The 18,455-nt window shown below is 36.2% G+C and overlaps 2 protein-coding genes across 2 annotated transcripts in view; one reads left to right on the top strand and one right to left on the bottom strand.

Moving 5' to 3' along the window:
• On the top strand, nucleotides 1–12,075 carry RLIG1 (RNA 5'-phosphate and 3'-OH ligase 1). The gene is made up of 7 exons (XM_007449120.1): nucleotides 1–226; nucleotides 3,230–3,347; nucleotides 5,961–6,056; nucleotides 7,083–7,199; nucleotides 8,802–8,999; nucleotides 10,082–10,251; nucleotides 11,542–12,075. Exons 1-7 carry the CDS (start codon nucleotides 137–139, stop codon nucleotides 11,728–11,730), a joined length of 978 nt encoding a protein of 325 aa, XP_007449182.1. The 5' UTR covers nucleotides 1–136; the 3' UTR covers nucleotides 11,731–12,075.
• Nucleotides 12,076–12,312: 237 nt separating this feature from the next.
• The window catches only part of CEP290 (centrosomal protein 290), a 99,074-nt gene continuing 92,931 nt past the window's right edge, over nucleotides 12,313–18,455 (bottom strand). Inside the window, exons 50-53 of the mRNA XM_007449121.1 lie at nucleotides 17,317–17,390; nucleotides 16,650–16,744; nucleotides 13,692–13,771; nucleotides 12,313–12,730 (exon numbers count right to left, since the gene is read on the bottom strand). Coding sequence (XP_007449183.1) covers nucleotides 12,485–12,730; nucleotides 13,692–13,771; nucleotides 16,650–16,744; nucleotides 17,317–17,390 — 495 coding nt within the window. The 3' untranslated portion in view covers nucleotides 12,313–12,484. The remainder of the gene's footprint in view (nucleotides 12,731–13,691; nucleotides 13,772–16,649; nucleotides 16,745–17,316; nucleotides 17,391–18,455) is intronic.

Here is an 18,455-nt window from a genome sequence, read left to right as displayed (position 1 = left end):
GGAGCGCGGCCGTTGGGCCAGCGCGCGGAATGTTCGTGGCTTGAGCAACTCGGCTGACTGCTGTGGATGTTGTCCTGGTACGGACCCGGCGCTGTTCGTAAGCGCGCTTTCCACTCGCACTGCCTGTGGACCCACCATGAGGCGCCTGGGCTCGGTGCAGCGGAAAATGCCGTGTGTGTTTGTGACGGAGGTGAAAGAGGAGCCTTCCACCAAAAGAGAGCATCAGGTACCGAGGAGCGCGGGGAGCGCGGGGCCCGCGGGGCGGCCGCGGGTGGGCTGCTCCCCGCGGCGCGGGCTGCGTTTGAACTCGGAGAGGGCTCCCAGGCGCGGTGGAGCCGCCCTGCAGACTAGGGGCGGGGGCGGTTTGCAGGTTTCGCTGGGGCGGTCTAGGGTACGGGTCTTCTCCGCCCCGAGCTCCAGGTTCTTGTACCTTCTTAGTTGCAAGGGAGGGAATCTGCGGGAGAATTTTTCTGATCCGGCAATTCAAACTTGCCATCGCATGGAAATTGAAAACCCGCATCTTAAATAATGTTCCTTTCTTCTTAGGTTACCACCTTTTGAGGAAAATCCCTTAAGTAGTCGTATAGTCACTGCAAAACAAGCTTTCCTACTTTTCACGAGTGTGGTGTCAAAGTGGAGATTTTAGAAGACTTGCTTCACCTGTTCAAACCAGGGAACCGATGACAGTGTTGACAACTAACCTAAATAGGTCACTAAAGATCAGACCTCGTGTATTGTTACCAGTAATTAACTACTTGATTCTAATTTTGGTGTTTCCATCTCAAGGTTTTCTATTCTCGCAGCAACGTGTTTTACAAATGGAGAGGGCCCTTAATAAATACTGGTGAATGATCCTGTATCAGGATAACTCTTTAATACATAGTAAAGTCCTTGATAGCAAAATGACCACTTATCGGTTGGGTGCTTCAACTCATCATACAGAATCAGCATGTGCATTTGACTCCACCTCCACTTCCCGTTAACATCGTTCACACTGGCCTTCTTGTCTCCCAGGCTAAAAGACTTTTAAGGCCAGGACTGCTGTGTTATTTCTAGTCCCAGTTTTTAGGACCTGACACATGGTAGGCACTGGATAAACCCTGGCGTCATTTCATGCCAGCTTTCCATTTACCTTGATGCTTTTTACCTTATAACATCTCGTTGCCACCGCTATTATAGTTCTTAATATTTTACGCCCTTATTGCACTATTGTTCTTTCTTGCCGCTGAGAATGACCATCATTATTCTTTCCTAGTCAAAACCCTGCAGTTACTACTAAATATCTGTAGCAGTAGTTGTCAAGCTTTTATTTTTTAAGCCCTAACAAACTTAATTCATACGAAACAATGGCATCCTGAACAGTGGTTCGCTCTAGCTGTGATTCTCAACTTTGTATGTTGCAGGTGGGAGGGGAGTAGTTTGTAAAAGCACTCTCCACCAGGAAAATAAGCCCCTTCTCTTGTCCCTCTGCAGTCAAGTATAGCTTATAGTGTTGTTTATAGCATAGCATTCAAATTCTTAATTGCAATTCAAGGATTCTCATTAATCAGGCCCAGTCGTAAAGTGCCTGTTAGGCCCACAATGAGGTGCCTGAGCTCAGTGTAGTGAAAAATGCCATGTGTGTTTGTGACAGAGGTGCCTACTTAAAGTGACATCTGTTCTAGCAAAGTCTGTTTCATCTTGTGAACATAGCAAGCACAATCTTGTCTCTATGCTCAGGCTACGCACTCTACCTGGATCACTTCCAGGATTTTAAAAATTTGGAATCAGAACTTCTGTATGAAATCTTTCATCAGCTTACGTATCCTGGTGATTTCCCCTACCAAGAAATTGTAGAGGACCACTCAGTTGATACTAGCTATTACTTTTTATACACACATGCCTTGTTTCCAGTCAGAGTTTAAAGACTTAAGTGACAGAGAAGGAGAACTTTGCGTACCCCTTGGTGTCTTATGCTGTCCTTTGGACATGTCAGTAGCATGGAGTGGTAGGTAATTCATTCTTATGGAAGGGATATTTGTCCTCATCAAGAACTCCATAAAGTCACCTCCTCCCTAGAATCTTTGATAAATTTAAACACATACACACACGAGGAGAGCTATTGGGCCAAACCTTGGTCCTACTGCCACAGGTTAAATTGATATCCTCTGATACCAATGTTATGTTACTGATAAATCCCTAGCCATTCAGCTTTATCTTAAAAACACTGAAACAGACGCTGAAACAGACTCTGAAACAGTACTTCATTTATTAGTCTTAAACCTATCATACCAGTATGTTTATACTGTAGTGTTTTTTCATATTATGTAAGGTGAGTATTACTTCAGATAATTTAGATTATAAAACAGTGGCATAGTCTTTTCTCATAAATGAAAATAAATTACAGATAAAAAGTTGGTAGGAATCCTAGAAACTGTCTTTTCCTCCATTCTTGATACTCTTGGCTTGTCTTCCTGACAGTAGAAAAACCGTAAGTTAAATATGCAAACAGTTCACTACTGATAAAGCTGAAAGGGTCCCCATTTGTTTTTCTCCTCAGCACTTATCATAGCTAACATTGTACTATACATTTTGTTGCTGTTATCATCTCCCTCCTTAAAATGAACCTTCCGCTAAAGGCAGGTCCCCAGTGCTGAGGACAATACTTAACCCATAGGAGGCATTTAGCAAATAATTGTCAAGTAAATGACTGAACACACATAACACCTGTGCTAGGGATGCAGCTCTGCATAGGACATGGTTCCTGTTGTCAAGCTTATTATGGTAGATAAAGAAACATGTGAATACAGTTGACCCATGAGCAATGCCAGGGTTAGGGGCTTGGATCCTACAGCAGTGGAAAATCCGAGTATAATTTGTGGTTGGCCCTCATATTCGAGTTTCCTCCATAACCAGGGTTCTGCATCCAGGATTCAACCAACCTTGAATGTGTAGTACTGCAGTATTTACTATTGAAAAAAAAAATCTGCATAGAAGTGGTCTCATGCAGTTCAAACCTGTGTTTTTCAAGTCGACTCTGATTACAAATCTGTGTGGAAAAACATGTATTGCTATGATAGCATAGAAGGAGAGTGGGTGATTTGTAAGAATGTCACAGGAGAAATATTTTGAAGGATAAACTGGTGATCATCCCTTCGAACTAGTGAAATTAAGAACTTCAAGGTAAGAGTGTGTGCGAAGGCATAGAGGCTATTTATCTTAAACCAGTTTTCTCTTTCTCCTTTTTAAGCCATTTAAAGTTTTGGCAACTGAAACTATAAGTCACAAGGCATTAGATGCAGATATACACAGTGCAATTCCAACAGAAAAAGTGGATGGAACATGTTGTTATGTTACTACTTACAAAGGTAATTATAAAACTGTACTACAAATATTACTTATTTTTCTTAGTCACTTAAACTGTATATATCTGAAATGGGGCATTGCTCTTCATAAACCCTTGGAAACTTAAGTGTAATAGGAAAATAATAAAATCACAATTGGTACATTATACTTATTTATTATATCATTGTATCTTTCTTTTGGGGGAAGAAGGAAAGATAACTAATATTTACTTAATACCCATTAAGGGCCAGACAGTATGATAAATGCTTTATATATGTTATCTCTAATTTGCACAATAAGCCTCTCCATTTCACAGAAAGGGAAACTGAAGCTCAGAGAACATAAATAATTTGTTCGAGACCATATAATTAATGAAGGCTCAACTGGTAATAGGGTTTATCTGACCCTAAAGCTTGTTATTCCACTGGTCCCAGTGCTGATTCCATTGTTTTTATTACTATTGGCAATGTCTCTAATTTATTTCATTTTAATGTACTTTAAACTCAAATAGAAATTGTCAGCTATGTTAAGGGAAAAAATGCATTGAAAAGAGAGAAATAATCTTTGTGATTTTTTTTCTGGATAGTGAAATTACCTCTCAATTCCAGCAAGAGAAATAGAACAGTTAAATGCATATTGAACACATTCTTTATATCAGGAAATCTCTTCTGAAGTGCATCTTTTTTCATGTTTAATTGTGATAAAATACATATGACATAAAATTTACCATGTTAACCATTTTTAAGTGTACAGTTCAGTGGTGTGTACAGTTCTCATCATTGTGCTGCTATCGACACATCCATCTCCAGAACTCTTTTCATCTTGCAAAACTGAAACTTCCTACCCATTAAACAACTCAGCATCCCCACCTTCTTCCAGACACCATTCTACTTTGTCTCTAGGGTTTTGACTACTCTAGGTAACTCATATAAGTGGAGTCTTAACAGTAGTTGTCTTTTTGTGGCTGGCTTATTTCACTTAGCATATTGTTCTCAAGAGTCATCCATGTTGTAGTACATGTCAGAATTTCCTTCCTTTATAAAAGGATGAATAATATTTCATTGTGTGTATATACCACAAGTTTGTATATACTACATAATTGTGTGTATATACCATTCATCCATCAGTGTGTACTCGGGATGCTTCCATCTGTTGGCTGTTGGGAACAGTGGTGCTATGAACATGGTGTACAGATATCTGAGTCCCTGCTTTCAGTTCTTTGGGGTATGTATCAAAAAATGGAATTGCTGGATCATATACTAATTCTTTTTAAAATTTTTTTAGGAACTGTCATACTGTTTTCTGTAGCAGCTGCACTATTTACATTCCTAGCAGGACTTCAGAAGGGTTCCAGCTTCTCCATATCCTCACCAACACTTGTTTCTTTCTGGTTTTTTTTTGATAGTAGCCATCTTAATGGGTGTGAGTGCAATGCATTCTTTTATGTTTATTGTGAAAAGAACAAAAGGTCCATTCAACAGAAATGACAGTGTAGTTTTAATCTGGTTCTTCATATTATTTATTGGTATAGCTAATCAGTAATATATAGTGCCTAAACCAAACTTTAATCAATAATTTTTAAGATAAATCTCTGATTTATATATTTGAAGAAACTGAAAGATTTTTTTAGACTTATATTAAGAAACTTCAGTGTGCATCATATGTGTAATCATGTATAATGGTAGCAGTTAAACAAGATTGGATTGCTAAAGAAAACTTACAGAATCCAGAGTGACAGTGCTTGCAGATTCACAGTTTATTACAGGTAAAGGATAGGCAATGCAGCAAAGGCATTAAAAGGATGTGCGTCACAACCAAAGACTCTCTCACAGCAAAGCATCTGGTGAGACCAGGTGAAAGCTTCTATGGTCCCCCGCCCTGACTCCTCCCCCACCTTCCTGACAAATCCAGGCAGGACACACTTTCTTAAAGCAGGGACCACCACTGATATAGGCAGGGAACACCTCAGAAACTGGGAATCTGAAATGGAGTCTCAGCTGGGGATTTTTATATTTTGCTGGCCATGAAGGTATCTTCCTGCTAAGTAACCAGCCTCAACATCAGCCCTCCAGGAGTCTCGCTGAGACCAGGTGCAACTCATTAGCCTCACTTGTCAATAAAGAGTGCTGGCACCGGCCCTGAAACTTCTCAGATCCCTGACTGTAAAGCATTGCTATTAATCAATGTTCAGTGCCTTGACCCCAGGGGTCAGAGCCATGCAAAACAGTTTAGTCTCACTCCACATTTTTGGGAATTAACCCTCATAGCACATAGTTCGGTTTCAGGGAAAGTGTGAATACAATTTTCTGGTTATGTTTCCATTTAGTATAGAGGTAGCTTCGGTTTCTCACAATTGCTAGTTTCTAATAAAATATGGCTGTGGAATGTCCTTATGAAAGAGTCACATTTGCTTTTTATCTCATCCCCATCACTCTCTAACCAAAGACTTAAGTCTTATACATCAGGTACGGTTAGGTAGGATGTCTGTTATACTGCTTATCTCCCTTTGTCTTCTGGGTTGCTTCTCTTAGAGGAGATGACTCCTACTGTTTATTGAAAAATTTTATACGGAAATGTCTTTCAAGATAAATTTTGTTTGCCTCTTAAACTTTTTTTTTCCTTTCATTATTTTTTAGGTCAGCCATACCTTTGGGCTCGGCTAGATAGAAAACCTAACAAACTAGCTGAGAAAAGGTTTAAAAATTTTCTACATTCAAAACAAAACTCTAAAGGTTAGTGGGTCCTTTTTTTTCTTTTTTTTTAAAGCTTTTCATGATTTAAGTTGAAATTTTTGGCTTATTTCTTGCTATGGTGTTCTTTATATTATATGCTTCTTTACAATTTAAGCACTTTGGGAAAAGAAAAAATTATAATTGAATATCTTTATATGTAAAAGCATATTCTTGAAAAATATTTCAAAATATTTTCCTAACTCTTCTGTGACTCTTCATTGTAGCACGTCCATTTTATTAAAACCTACAAATTATTATGTGTGTGTGTGTGTATATATATATATATATATATATATATATACACACACACACACATATATATAATGAGTGACACATTTTGGTTTTGTCTACCTAAGAGACAAATAGGTAATTTTATAAATCAGGCACAAATCTCAAAGGATTATTAATATTTTTAATTATTACAGTAGATACCTCTAAATATTATATAAGTAGATATATACATTTGTTGTTATATATCCACTCATTCATACATATAATCTTTATATATTTATATTCATAGTGCATTAAAAATTTACCATAGGGCTTCCCTGGTGGCGCAGTGGTTGAGAGTCCGCCTGCCGATTCAGGGGACACGGGTTCGTGCCCCATTCTGGGAAGATCCCACATGCCGCAGAGTGGCTGGGCCCGTGAGCCATGGCCACTGAGCCTGCGTGTCTGGAGCCTGTGCTCTGCAAACAGGAGAGGGCACAACAGTGAGAGGCCCACATACCGCAAAAAAAAAAAAAAAAAAAAAAAAATTTACCATAAATCACACATGCTGGAACATTGGTTGCTTTAGTTAGACTGTTACTGCTGTTACAGATAGTGGTGGATTCAAAATTGAAAATTTAAAGTGTTAGTACCTTAACCCTGAGAAGTAGACACATAGTGGTGGAGTGAATGGAGACTAATTATATGATACCTGACATTATGGGGTTCATTAGCTGTTCCCACTTTGAATTTGTTCAGTGTTATATATATATTTTTTAAAGTATCGCCACACATAAGATTATTTAACTCTTTTAGAATTTTTTTGGAATGTTGAGGAGGACTTCAAACCTGTTCCAGAGTGCTGGATACCAGCGAAGGAAATAGAACAATTAAATGGGAATCCAATACCTGATGAAAATGGACACATTCCTGGTATTATTATACATTCAATTGGAAATTACAGAACTTAATTTTAATATGGTTCTTCATGGTATTTATCTGTATAGCACAAATTTTCTAAGTCTAATTTAAGTTTAACGATACCAAAGATGTTTCATATCAAGAACGTCCTTTCAAGTTTAGAATCTTTTCTCAGGTGGACAGTTTACTACCTGTAGTCTGTGAAGATTAATAAAGCATTGAGTGTGGGAATAGCCTTGAAGTGTTGTCAGGATGACGGTATGTTCTAATCTGAAATTAAGCCTTTGACTTTTTAGACTGGGGATAACAATATGTATATATTTTTTGCAAAGATCTTAGAAGACTGTCTCGAAGGGAGGTGAAAATAGGTGTCTCACAGTAGTTTTTCTGGAGATGGGAAAATTTTGCAGAAGTGTGCTGAGTAGAAGGATAACTCCAGATTAAAAGAACCTATAATGTGCAAAGTACTCTTTGATTCTAGTAATGCAAAAGTGAGGAGGATCAGAACCTTTATCCTTGATGATCTTTTAGACAGTAGGAAAAATCTACCAATAATAGTATGATTTAAGAACTAAAAGGAAATAATACACAGGGTACAATTGGAGAAAAGAGGAAGAACTCCTAGTTCAACCTGTGGTGGTTAGAGGAGGCTTCTAAGGAGAGTGGACATTGAAACTGAAGCTTAAGAACCAGGAAGTTAGTTGGCGAGGGAAGGGAGAAGGTCAGCTTAGGCAAACTCCCACGAAGGGGAGAGATCATGGAGTCTTTGAGAAATTTTAAATAACACCTTATTGTGGCTGGAATGTTTAGAGTGTATGACACTTGAAGCTATAAAAGTAGAGGCTGGAGGTGTGGAATGGGCTCAGATCTTAAAGGGGTTTATATTCCATCTGAAGAAGTTTGAAGTTTATCCTGAAGATGATTATTAAGCGGAGCTACAGCAGAACTAAATTTAAATTCTTGAAATCGAATTACAAGGGAGATAGTAGATCAGCAAAGAGGTTATTATAGTAATCTGGGTGAATAATGAATGCCAAAGATGTGACGGTCATAATAGTGTTTATGCCCTAGTTTGTCTTTTTTTTTTTGGTAAGGAATTCTCCACAACAAAGAAGCCTAATCTGCCATCAGTAGTTAGGAAGGGAATAGCAGTAACATTCGATAAATGTAGAATCAATAAATTGTTCAATAAATACTGGAACAATACAGTAAATTGCGGAACACTTGCATCTGTCTGTCGTCCCTGAAACTGGAGAGAAGGTAGAGAGAAAACTTAATTTAAAAAAAGGTTTTGGTGCTGTGTCTTAGAATGGTGCTCAATATTTATTGAAAATGTGAATTTTCTATTAAAAGAATGCTGAGTGCTCTGAAGTGAATAATCAAACAGGTTAATTCCTCAGCAGAATCAAGAATGAGACCTTATGATTAAAGAAAAAGATTATGATTTACAAAGTAGTAAAACTGCTAACATTTCCACTGATGTTAAAAGTGATACCTGTGTGTGATAGAACATCCAGAAAATACAGAAAATTTGCAACAAAAATTAAAATTACCTTAGGTCTTAATCCAAAGAAAAACAGTGCAATAAAAAACACTTCTTTCTTTAAATGATAGGTTGGGTACCAGTGGAGAAAAACAACAAACAGTATTGCTGGCATTCCTCTGTAGTAAATTATGAATTTGAAATCGCCCTGGTACTGAGGCATCATTCTGATGATCCTGGTCTTTTGGAAATTAGTGCAGTGCCACTCTCAGATCTGTTAGAACAAACACTGGAGCTTATAGGAACGAATATTAATGGAAACCCATATGGTGAGTAAAGCCTTTTTTTTTGTTTAGTTACAGTAGTCACTTTTAAAGAAAACTTCCTAGGTTCAACTGAAAAAAAATACACACTAAAGAAATGACTAATAAACTTGAGTTATTTGTTTTGGTTTTTAGATTCCATATATAAGTGAAATCACACAGTATTTGTCTTTTTCTTCTTTCATTTAGCATAATATCCTTTAGGTCTATCCATGTTGTTGCAATTGGCAGGATTTCATTCTTTTTTTATGGCTGAGTAATATTCCATTGTGTGTGTGTGTGTGTGTGTGTGTATGTATGCATATGTGTATGTACACACACCCCATATCTTTATCCATTCATCTATTGATGGGCACTTAGGTTGCTTTTCATGGCTAGGTAATTAGTTTAGCATTAATTAACAGCTAGGAGTAAAGTAAATAAAAGAATTAGCAATGAATAGCATATCAAGCATTAGAATATACACCATGATGATTTGAGTACAAGTCCTGAGGGCACTATGGAGTATTGTTAACCCAGGGATGAAGACAGACCCAAGGTCATTAAAGCTGGAATAGCAAAATCGTATATAGGGATCAGAAGCAGACTAATTGGCAGATGAAAAGAATCTAAGACAGTAATTATACAAGTTATCAGATACAGCATGGCTGTTTGGTAAATACTGAATGATAGTTGAATGTGGCTAATGGTGTAGAGCAGCAGTTGGTGGACTTTTCTATAAAAGGCTAGACAGTAAATATTTAGGATTTGGGGGCCATATCCCTGAAACAGGCCATAGAGAGTAGTACTTAAATGAATGGGTTGGCTGTGTTCCATTGAAACAATTTATAAAAACAGGCACCTGGCTGGATTTAGTTGAAGGTCATCGTTTGCCAATTCCTGGTATAGAGCACACAAAGGTGGAATTTAGATTTAATGGGATAAGGTGCCGACTTTTGAGTGAGGGCACTTGTCTCTCTTCAAGGAATTAAACTTTTTGGTAAATTTATTCCTCAGTGTTTTAGAGGCTTTTTTTAATTTGGAGGGAGAAATTTCCTCATTCTTTTTGAAACTTCTGTATGGCTAATGGCAAAGTTTTACAATTTTAGGGTTAGGAAGCAAGAAGCATCCATTACATCTTCTTATACCACATGGAGCATTTCAAATAAGAAATCTACCTACTTTGAAGCATAATGATCTGTTGTCCTGGTTTGAAGGTTGCAGAGAGGGTAAAATTGAAGGAATAGTGTGGCACTGCAGTGATGGCTGTTTAATCAAGGTAATGGCAGAAAATAATTAGTGGGATTATGTCATTTTACGTTCTTAAAGTAGAAGTGGCACTAAAATGCTCTACAAATTGCAGTAATTCTGATATGTAGTAATTTAATTTCTTCATCTCACGTGCCACCATCTTTATATGATAAAGTTGTGTTTCCCAAAATGTATATATTCTTTGGGGCGTTGGTTCTTCTAGATGTGCTTCAGAATTAAAGTGATGAAAATGTCCGGAAAACCCTGCATACTATGCATTGCCTTCTTGGAAATTCATGTTGAACATTAGTGTTCTCTAAGACATCTGTACTAATAACTTAGTTTAACGCAGCATTTCTCAAAGGTACCTGATTATAGAATTCGTTGAGTTAAAAGAGTGCCAAGGTGACAGTTAATATATACAGAATGAATTCTTTTACCCTTTGCACCCTTTCTGTCTCCTGGACTTGTCTTTTTGATTTCACATAGGTTCTAGTTTGTAATGTTCAAAGCTGGACCCTAGTCCAGTTTGGACCAACCCCAACTCCAAACAATTCACTGAAGCCAAAAACTTAGATATCATTTTTAACCCCTCTCTCCATCACTTCCTACATCCAATTATCAGTTCTAAAAGATTCTCATCTGTTGCATCTGTGTACTTCTTACCAACCAATTGGCTGTTGATTTTAATTTAAAACAAGATCCATGCTTGAATTATTTTGTCACCCTCCTCAGCGTTATCTTTCAGTCTTATCCCTGTCCTGTCCATGCTTCACAAATGAATGAGAATACTACTTCCCTGCATGAAAGTGTTCAGTGACATGAAGATTTTTCACGATCTGGCCCCTGCTAAAATTTCCAGAACTCTTTACCCCCATCTCCCAAACACACCCACGCTGTATATGTTCTTAACTAAATGCAACCAGAGCAAAAACACGATTCTATCACACGATATTTCTTTTGGTTAGAATGCCTTCCGCCCACATTTTTCAATTGGCTAACTTCTACACTCAGTAATAGACTCTATTATTCATTACATTTTTATGGAGCCCCTGATTATGTTCCTGGCATGTTCCCAGGTGCTGGAAATAGAGTCAACAAAACAATGTCTCTGCCTTCATGAAGCTTACATTCTAATGGGGAAGATAGACAATAAGCAAGTAAATATGTAATATGTCAGGAGAACAGCTATGAAAAAAAAAAGGGTAAGATGACATGGAGCCTTAAATAGTGCCTGGGAGATAGTAGGCACTCAAAAGATTTGTAAGTGAATGAAGATAATACAGGCTAAAAGCTAATGCCCTTTTTTTCTTTTCAGGTCCATCGCCATCATCTTGGTTTATGCTGGCCAATCCCAGATACCTATATGAATTCAAAACCAGTTATTATCAACATGAATCTGAACAATTATGTGTATGCCTTTGATGCTAAGTGTTTATTTAATCACTTTTCAAAAATAGATAATCAGAAATTTGGTAGGCTCAAAGATATAATACTCAATGTATAAACTGGAAATGCAATTAAAAACCAGCTTCTTTGTTATTATATTTCAATATTGAATATTCTGCCATGTTTAGAAGGTAAAAATATCTGTTTCTATTTATTGTTCAGTGTCTAATGTAGCATCATGTCTTCTAGCATTTGAAGAAATGAATTTCCCACCTGCAAATATCTATTCAAAATTTTATTGAGAAACAGCAAGTGAGTTTTAACCTCTGGAATTTAAAATATAATAGTAAGCTGCCCAGTTTGTACAAAGGTTAGATTCAGTCCATTATACATGGGTAGTAGCATAAAAGACAAACCAACAATTCTGGACCATTTACTTTAAAAATTAAATAGTTTAAGCTGAATATAATAGTGCTAGACATTTAAGAAAACTTATGGCTCAACTTCATAATGTATTTTTATCTATATATATACACACACACACACATATAATAATTTGAGAATACAAAAGTATATATAAAACCCCAGTTTTAAATGTTTAAGAAACTTAAAACATTATGAATGTATAGGAATTCACCATAGCTCATTGCCTATTTGACAGATACAACTTATCCTAAAAGTCTTCAAAAATACACTTTTCTAATACGTTGAAATTTTTGTATAATTTTATTTACTAAAAATTCCAATTTAGGTAAAGGTACAAGGTATTGGGAAGGAAATCATGTAGGTCAGAGACTTGCCTGATTTCCAGATGGAACTTCCAGATGGAATTTTAACTTACAAAGTTAATAAACAGTTAGATAAAACTATAGTTAGAGGTGGCCCTTAGTATATGGGAAATTAACAGGATTTTCCTCCTCTTCATCTTCAAACTGTTCAGAAGCAGCAACAGGACTAGTTAATTCAACTCCAAATTGTTCAGAAAGCTTTTTTAACTTCTCTTCTAAGAGAATATTTTTTTTCACTTCTTCTTTGTAATTATACTTCAGATCTTCGATTTCTTCAAAAAATGAAGGATCAAAATTTTCCAGTTCTTTTTTCAGCTTTTTAATTTCCTCCTAATAAGAACATATTATCTTTAAAAGGTATATATAGGAAAAAATACATTCTTTAGGTGTGAACTAAAGAGGTTAATTACAAACATGAAAGCCAAAGTAACCTGAATAGTCAAATATACGGCAGAAGTATTTTCTTAAGATTTTATTAATAAGGTTTCATTGTATAGTGTAAGTAACTAACTTGTTAACTGTCAAATTATTTGTTCTCTAAGTTATGTCCTGGTCTTGGACTAAAATTTATCAGCTCTTAAATCAGAGGGGATTTAATCTTTCTCCAAAAGAATATGAAGATACTCTCAATGAGGCAATCAAAAAACTTGGCTATTCACAACATTGAAGTTATTTTGGTTAAGATTCTTTGGTTAGGCTTTACTTGTATTTTCTTTACAAATACCTAATTCTCAATGAATAATGGTCACTTGTTATAAATATATTTATGATCAGGTAAACTGTTGGGCTTCTGCCTGGCTAAAAGTTAGGCATCTGGTAAAGAAACAATTTGAGCTTTAATGACCATGTAGAATAGCCAGTGATCACTAGTTAATTTTCATATTTATGCTCTTCTGTTTACAGATTATTAAAGAGATAAAGCATATCAAATATCTTTCTTTAAGGGAACTATTCCTGAAAAGAATTTCTAAAGGAAATAAAAGACACTTCCCAATGTGACCCAAAACTTCGAAAAACATTAAAATAATGAGCTATATTTGTGACAATTAAAAATAATTTACTCTTTAATCCTATTTGTCTCAATTTTTTGATGGTTCTGTTTTAATAAATATTTTTAATACAGTCAGATGAATATAATCAACTTTGTAATATCAAGGTTAAATGTAAGTATAAAATGTGATCCCAGGAATATTTAGGATACATACTTAAAACTTAGAGATGGTGAGCATAAAAACAGTTTTCAACAGCTGTTTTCACAAAACATTTATAATACTATAATTAAAATAGTTACCTTCAAATGCTGCTTTTCTAGATCTGAGGTTTTGAGCTGTGTCTCTAGATCTTTGACCTTTTCCTTTAGTTGATCAGGATCTGCCTCCAAAAAAGTGAAAATTAGACTAAGCTTTTCCCACTCTGAATAAGTTCAAGATAAAGCATTTATTTTAGAGGATAAGGAGGAAATTTATGAAACTAGAGCCTGGAAAATGTTGTCTTTTATGGTTGAAACACTTTTCAGGCTGTGAATTCTGTATGCTACCTCTATATCAGGTATTATAATTCCATAAGCAGACAAAGAGAAGAGGCATATGTTAGGTGTTTGTTAGACATATAGATCCAGGTTGGTTTTTTACATGGAAGAAACCATTATTTTCAGAGAAAAGTTCTAGAACCAAGAAAATTTGTTAGGTGCTAATAGTACAACATTAGAATAAGTAGACTATTAGGGAAGGGGCTACAACCATAAGGTGGCCAAATGCTCCTGTTACCCAACCGCTTTGACTATTCCGTGTACTTCAGTGCGTATTTACTGTAATTATTGGGTTGGCCAAAAAGTTCGTTTGGGTTTTTCCGTAAGATGTTATAGAAAAACCTGAACGAACTTTTGGGCCAACCCAATACTATGTGAAAAATGTGCTGGGCAGGATGGATAACACAAAGATGAATAAGTCCTGATATTTTGGTAGGAAAACATAAAAAGCACAAGGGCTTTAATTTATTGATTTCCCTCAGAGTTAACATATCTCTAATTTTATAATGAGAATCAATGGACAATAGTATTTTTGCTTTAATTGCCGTCTTTGCTAGAAACATACTTTCTTTAAATTGCATATAATGTGTCATGTGGTCATATTTTACATCCATTGAGGGGTAAAATTTTTAAAATAATGCTGAATTTTGAGAAAATAATGGTAAGCAAATACATTTTCATGAATGGGACAGGAAGCATATTCTATTAAGGTGAACTTGGAATGGTCCTCCAATTACTGTAAGTTGGAGACAAATATTTTCCTCGTACTTTTCAAAGCTTCCCTCACCTCTGCAGAAAGTACTAATGATTTTTTTACAGAGTTGATTTTTGATCACTGGAATGCTATATTGAGTTGTCTTAATCAGTGGGATGCTATATATTACATAGATTGGTAATGAAATTATGCAGTAAAAGTGATTATTATTATGTATAGCACTTTCCAAAAGTTAGCTTAATGATCACATATACTTAAATAGTGCTTTAAAATTTCCAAAACAGTTTTGGTTTGATTTTGAGCCTTAACAGTCTTTGGTAGATATCCTTATTTTTAAATAGAAGATGAGGAAATGAGGGTTCAGAAATTCCCTCTCGGGAAACTGAGGTTTAGAAAGAGAACTTGCCTAACATCATCAGCATTAACTGCTCTTTGATGCTGTGTCTGGTTTAGTACACCATGCTGGCTGCTGGAAGAGATGTTATCAAGAGAGGTTTATGTATGTACTTCTAGTCACCAAGAGAGGAGGCAGTCTAGTGGTCAATAGCAGGAAATGGCAAGGAGCTTTGGAGTTTCACAGATTTAGGCTTCATCCTGCCTCTGCCACTTCCTAGCTGCTTTGAATCTGTTTAACACAGGTAGAATGGAGACAGAGGTACTCAAAATTCAGGGCTATAAGAATTAAATTATAAAACGCTTGTAAAGCATTTAGCACAGTGTCTGGAATGACTCATACATGACAGCCTTAATACAAAGTAGCAACAAGACTACTTGGTAGGATATTGAAAAGCTATGTGAAATAGTCAAAAACTGTTTAGATATAAATTAGTATAACCCTTTGGAACAGAATTTGGCATTTTCATAAAAGCTATCAAATACAATATGCATACAAACAATCGATTCTTATTATTTGCAGTAGTTATGTTCTATAAAGTCAACATGAACAATGAATTAGTGAATACTGAACCACTGCTCTTAGGGAAAATAAACCTACATACACATACATCTCACATAGATTTCATAATCTTAAATCCTGGAAACAACTCATCCTGGTAGGTCTTATTTTCTTTGTTATACAGGAGAGAACAAGGTTCGGAAGTATCAAGTGACTCCTGAGGCTGCCCTAATGACAGGCATCAGAGCTGAAATTTAAACCCAGTCCAGCTGGTCCCAGAACCAGAGGTTCCTGCCCTGTGCAGCAGTGCCCCCTGTTGTCTCCTCCTGTGGTCATCCTTGTATGAGAGCTGAAACAATGCAGAGCATCACCTTGCTGAATCTCATCTAGGAAAGTGTGGATCATAGAACTTAAATTTTTCACTGCTCTGTGTGTATGTCTGCAAAAGTACCACACAGTACTGATTTGGGGTTACAAGTAAATTTACTGAGTAGGTGAATATGCAAATACAGAATCTGCAAATAATGAGGATCAACTATTCACTGTATGTGTGTTCACGCATATACATATACATTACATACATATGTGTATATGTGCATACCTATGCACACAGGAACAGGGGAATGATTAGTAATCACTTCTGAATGTAAATGGAAGAGGGTAGAAGGATAGACTTTTTTACTTTGTAAAAGGAAAAAAAAGGATATAGGCAATGTTTACTTATATACATGTAGTTTTTAAATTAATAACAAGATGAAAGTAACATTTAGAAGAAAATGTTCAAAGGGCTTAAAAGGGCCTATATTGAGAAACTGGAAGCAACAGACCTAATATTTATTACTTAGCATTGTATCATGGTTAAATCTGTAACATCCAGATGGAATACAAGGAGAAAGACACTTGAATACTTGCTACTCAATATTACAGACAAAAGGGCTCAATGGGAATATTGTTTCGTGGAAGACAGAGACAGCTTTAAAAACTTAAATCAAGGATTTGATTTTATAAAAGGAAGACAGTTATCAGAAATGTGTGAACAAACAAGAAAGGCAAACCCTAATTCAAAAACTTGGGTTATCTAACATGCTATGAGTGTTAAAAAATATACTACCGGGTATGGTGCTTTCAGGTCCATTCTGGTCTTTGTTAACTTCTATCTGATGGATTAATTCTTCTTTTTCTTTTTCCAGCTGACTATTAGCTAATCTAGAACACAATGATAATGTGTTAAAAAAAGGCAAACAGACATTGCTCCACAAAATGCATGAGCATTTCTTTAATTGTGTGATGTACAGTGCTTAGAACTTGCTGATATTTATAAAGGTAAACATTTGTCCATTTACTCTTCCTGCTGCAATGCTACCATTCTCAGAGATCAGAGAATCAAAATCCTTCATGTTCTTAAAATCTGATCTGATGTCATTTTCAAGAGTAGTTTTTCTCTTGCAGCGAGGAGCCTCACAAAAGTTCGCTACACAGAGCCTTGGAAGATTATTTTTCCTCATTTCAATTAACATTTGCCTTTGGAAGCTAAGGTTTAATATATTCTATGCTATTAAGAAAGTTTAAACTACAAACTTGACACCTATATTAAGATCTGGTTTACCCTTTTTTTTAGCATCCATTATATAAAAGAGTGATTGGCATTAGAAGGATGAAATAAGGCTGAAAAACCTATTAGGCAGCAAGGTTGAAAAATCTTAACTGTCTAGATATAGCAAATGTGGTTATATTAAAATATAATTTTTAAAAAGTAGTCATATGAACAAATAATATACCTAAGAACTTGAAGCTCCCATTGAAGGCCTTGCTCTGTTTCATCACCTTCAGGAACATGTTTGAGAATCTCAATCTTTGGGCACAATGAAAAGTTAGAAGACAAAGTTTGACACGGAAATATGAGGTTTTATAAAGATACTTTCAATGAAGCATAATTTTAAAAGTTGAGTTTTCAAAAGTTCATATGATTGTACATCTATGGTGATCTATCCACTATTCATTCAACAATTATTTACTGAGGAACTACTGCATGCCAGGCATTGTCCTAGGCACACTGGATACAGCAGTGGAAAAAAAAATAAGCAAAATCCCTTCCTTCATGATCCTGTGGTCCTTACATTTTTAGTGGGGGAAGACAAACAGTGAGCATGTGATGTGACTGGATAACACTTCAAGATGGTGGGAAGGGCTATTAAGAAAAATAACCTAGGGTAAGAGGACAGAGTGATGGAAAGTAGTATAGGTTTGGGAGGGTCTGAGGAGCTTGCATTTAAGCAGAGACATGAAGTGCAGGAGTGAGCTATGAGAATATTTGGGTAAACAGTATTCTAATAAACAAGAGAAACAAAAGCAAGGCCCAGAAGTTTGAATGAGTTTGGTTTTCCCGAGGATTGAAAGAATGTCAGTGTGGCTAGAGCACTATGAGTGCTGGAGAAAGTAAAGATGAGGCTAGAGAGGAAACCAGATGCCATACCATGTAGGTCTTTGCAGGCTATGAAAAGAACTTTAAGATTTTGTTCTGGGGTAATGGGAACCACTGGAAGATTCTAAGGATGGGACTGCTATGATTTGCTTTATACCTTTAAAAGGATTACTTGGCAACTATGTGGAAAATAGGTCAGGGATAAGGAGAAGGTGAAACAAGGCAAGAGCGGAAGCAGGGACACCAGTTAGGAAATTACTGCTATTCAGGTATGAGAGAATAGCTTAGACTAGACTGGCAGTGTTGGAGGTGCTGAGACATCATCAGATTTGGGATACGTCTGAAATAGAGCTGACAGGATTTAATGAAAAAGACACAGGGTATGAGTGAAAAGAAAGGAGTCTATGATCCAAGGTTTTTGACTTAAACAAATAGGTGAATGGTGGGGCCATTCACTTAGATGGAACTTGTAGGAGAGGAATTAGTCCAGAGTTC

This window comes from Lipotes vexillifer, unplaced genomic scaffold, assembly GCF_000442215.2.
Source record: "Lipotes vexillifer unplaced genomic scaffold, Lipotes_vexillifer_v1.1 scaffold415, whole genome shotgun sequence".
Lineage (NCBI taxonomy): Eukaryota > Metazoa > Chordata > Mammalia > Artiodactyla > Lipotidae > Lipotes > Lipotes vexillifer.
The sequence above is the reverse complement of the archived record's forward strand: the minus strand, read 5'-3'. Positions and strand labels throughout refer to the sequence as shown.

Coding starts and splice junctions, on each gene's coding strand:
- RLIG1 (XM_007449120.1), top strand. CDS start 137: ATGAGGCGCCTGGGCTCGGTGCAGCGGAAAATGCCGTGTGTGTTTGTG. Junction 227..3,229: donor CCACCAAAAGAGAGCATCAG/GTACCGAGGAGC, acceptor CTCCTTTTTAAG/CCATTTAAAGTTTTGGCAAC. Junction 3,348..5,960: donor TTATGTTACTACTTACAAAG/GTAATTATAAAA, acceptor ATTATTTTTTAG/GTCAGCCATACCTTTGGGCT.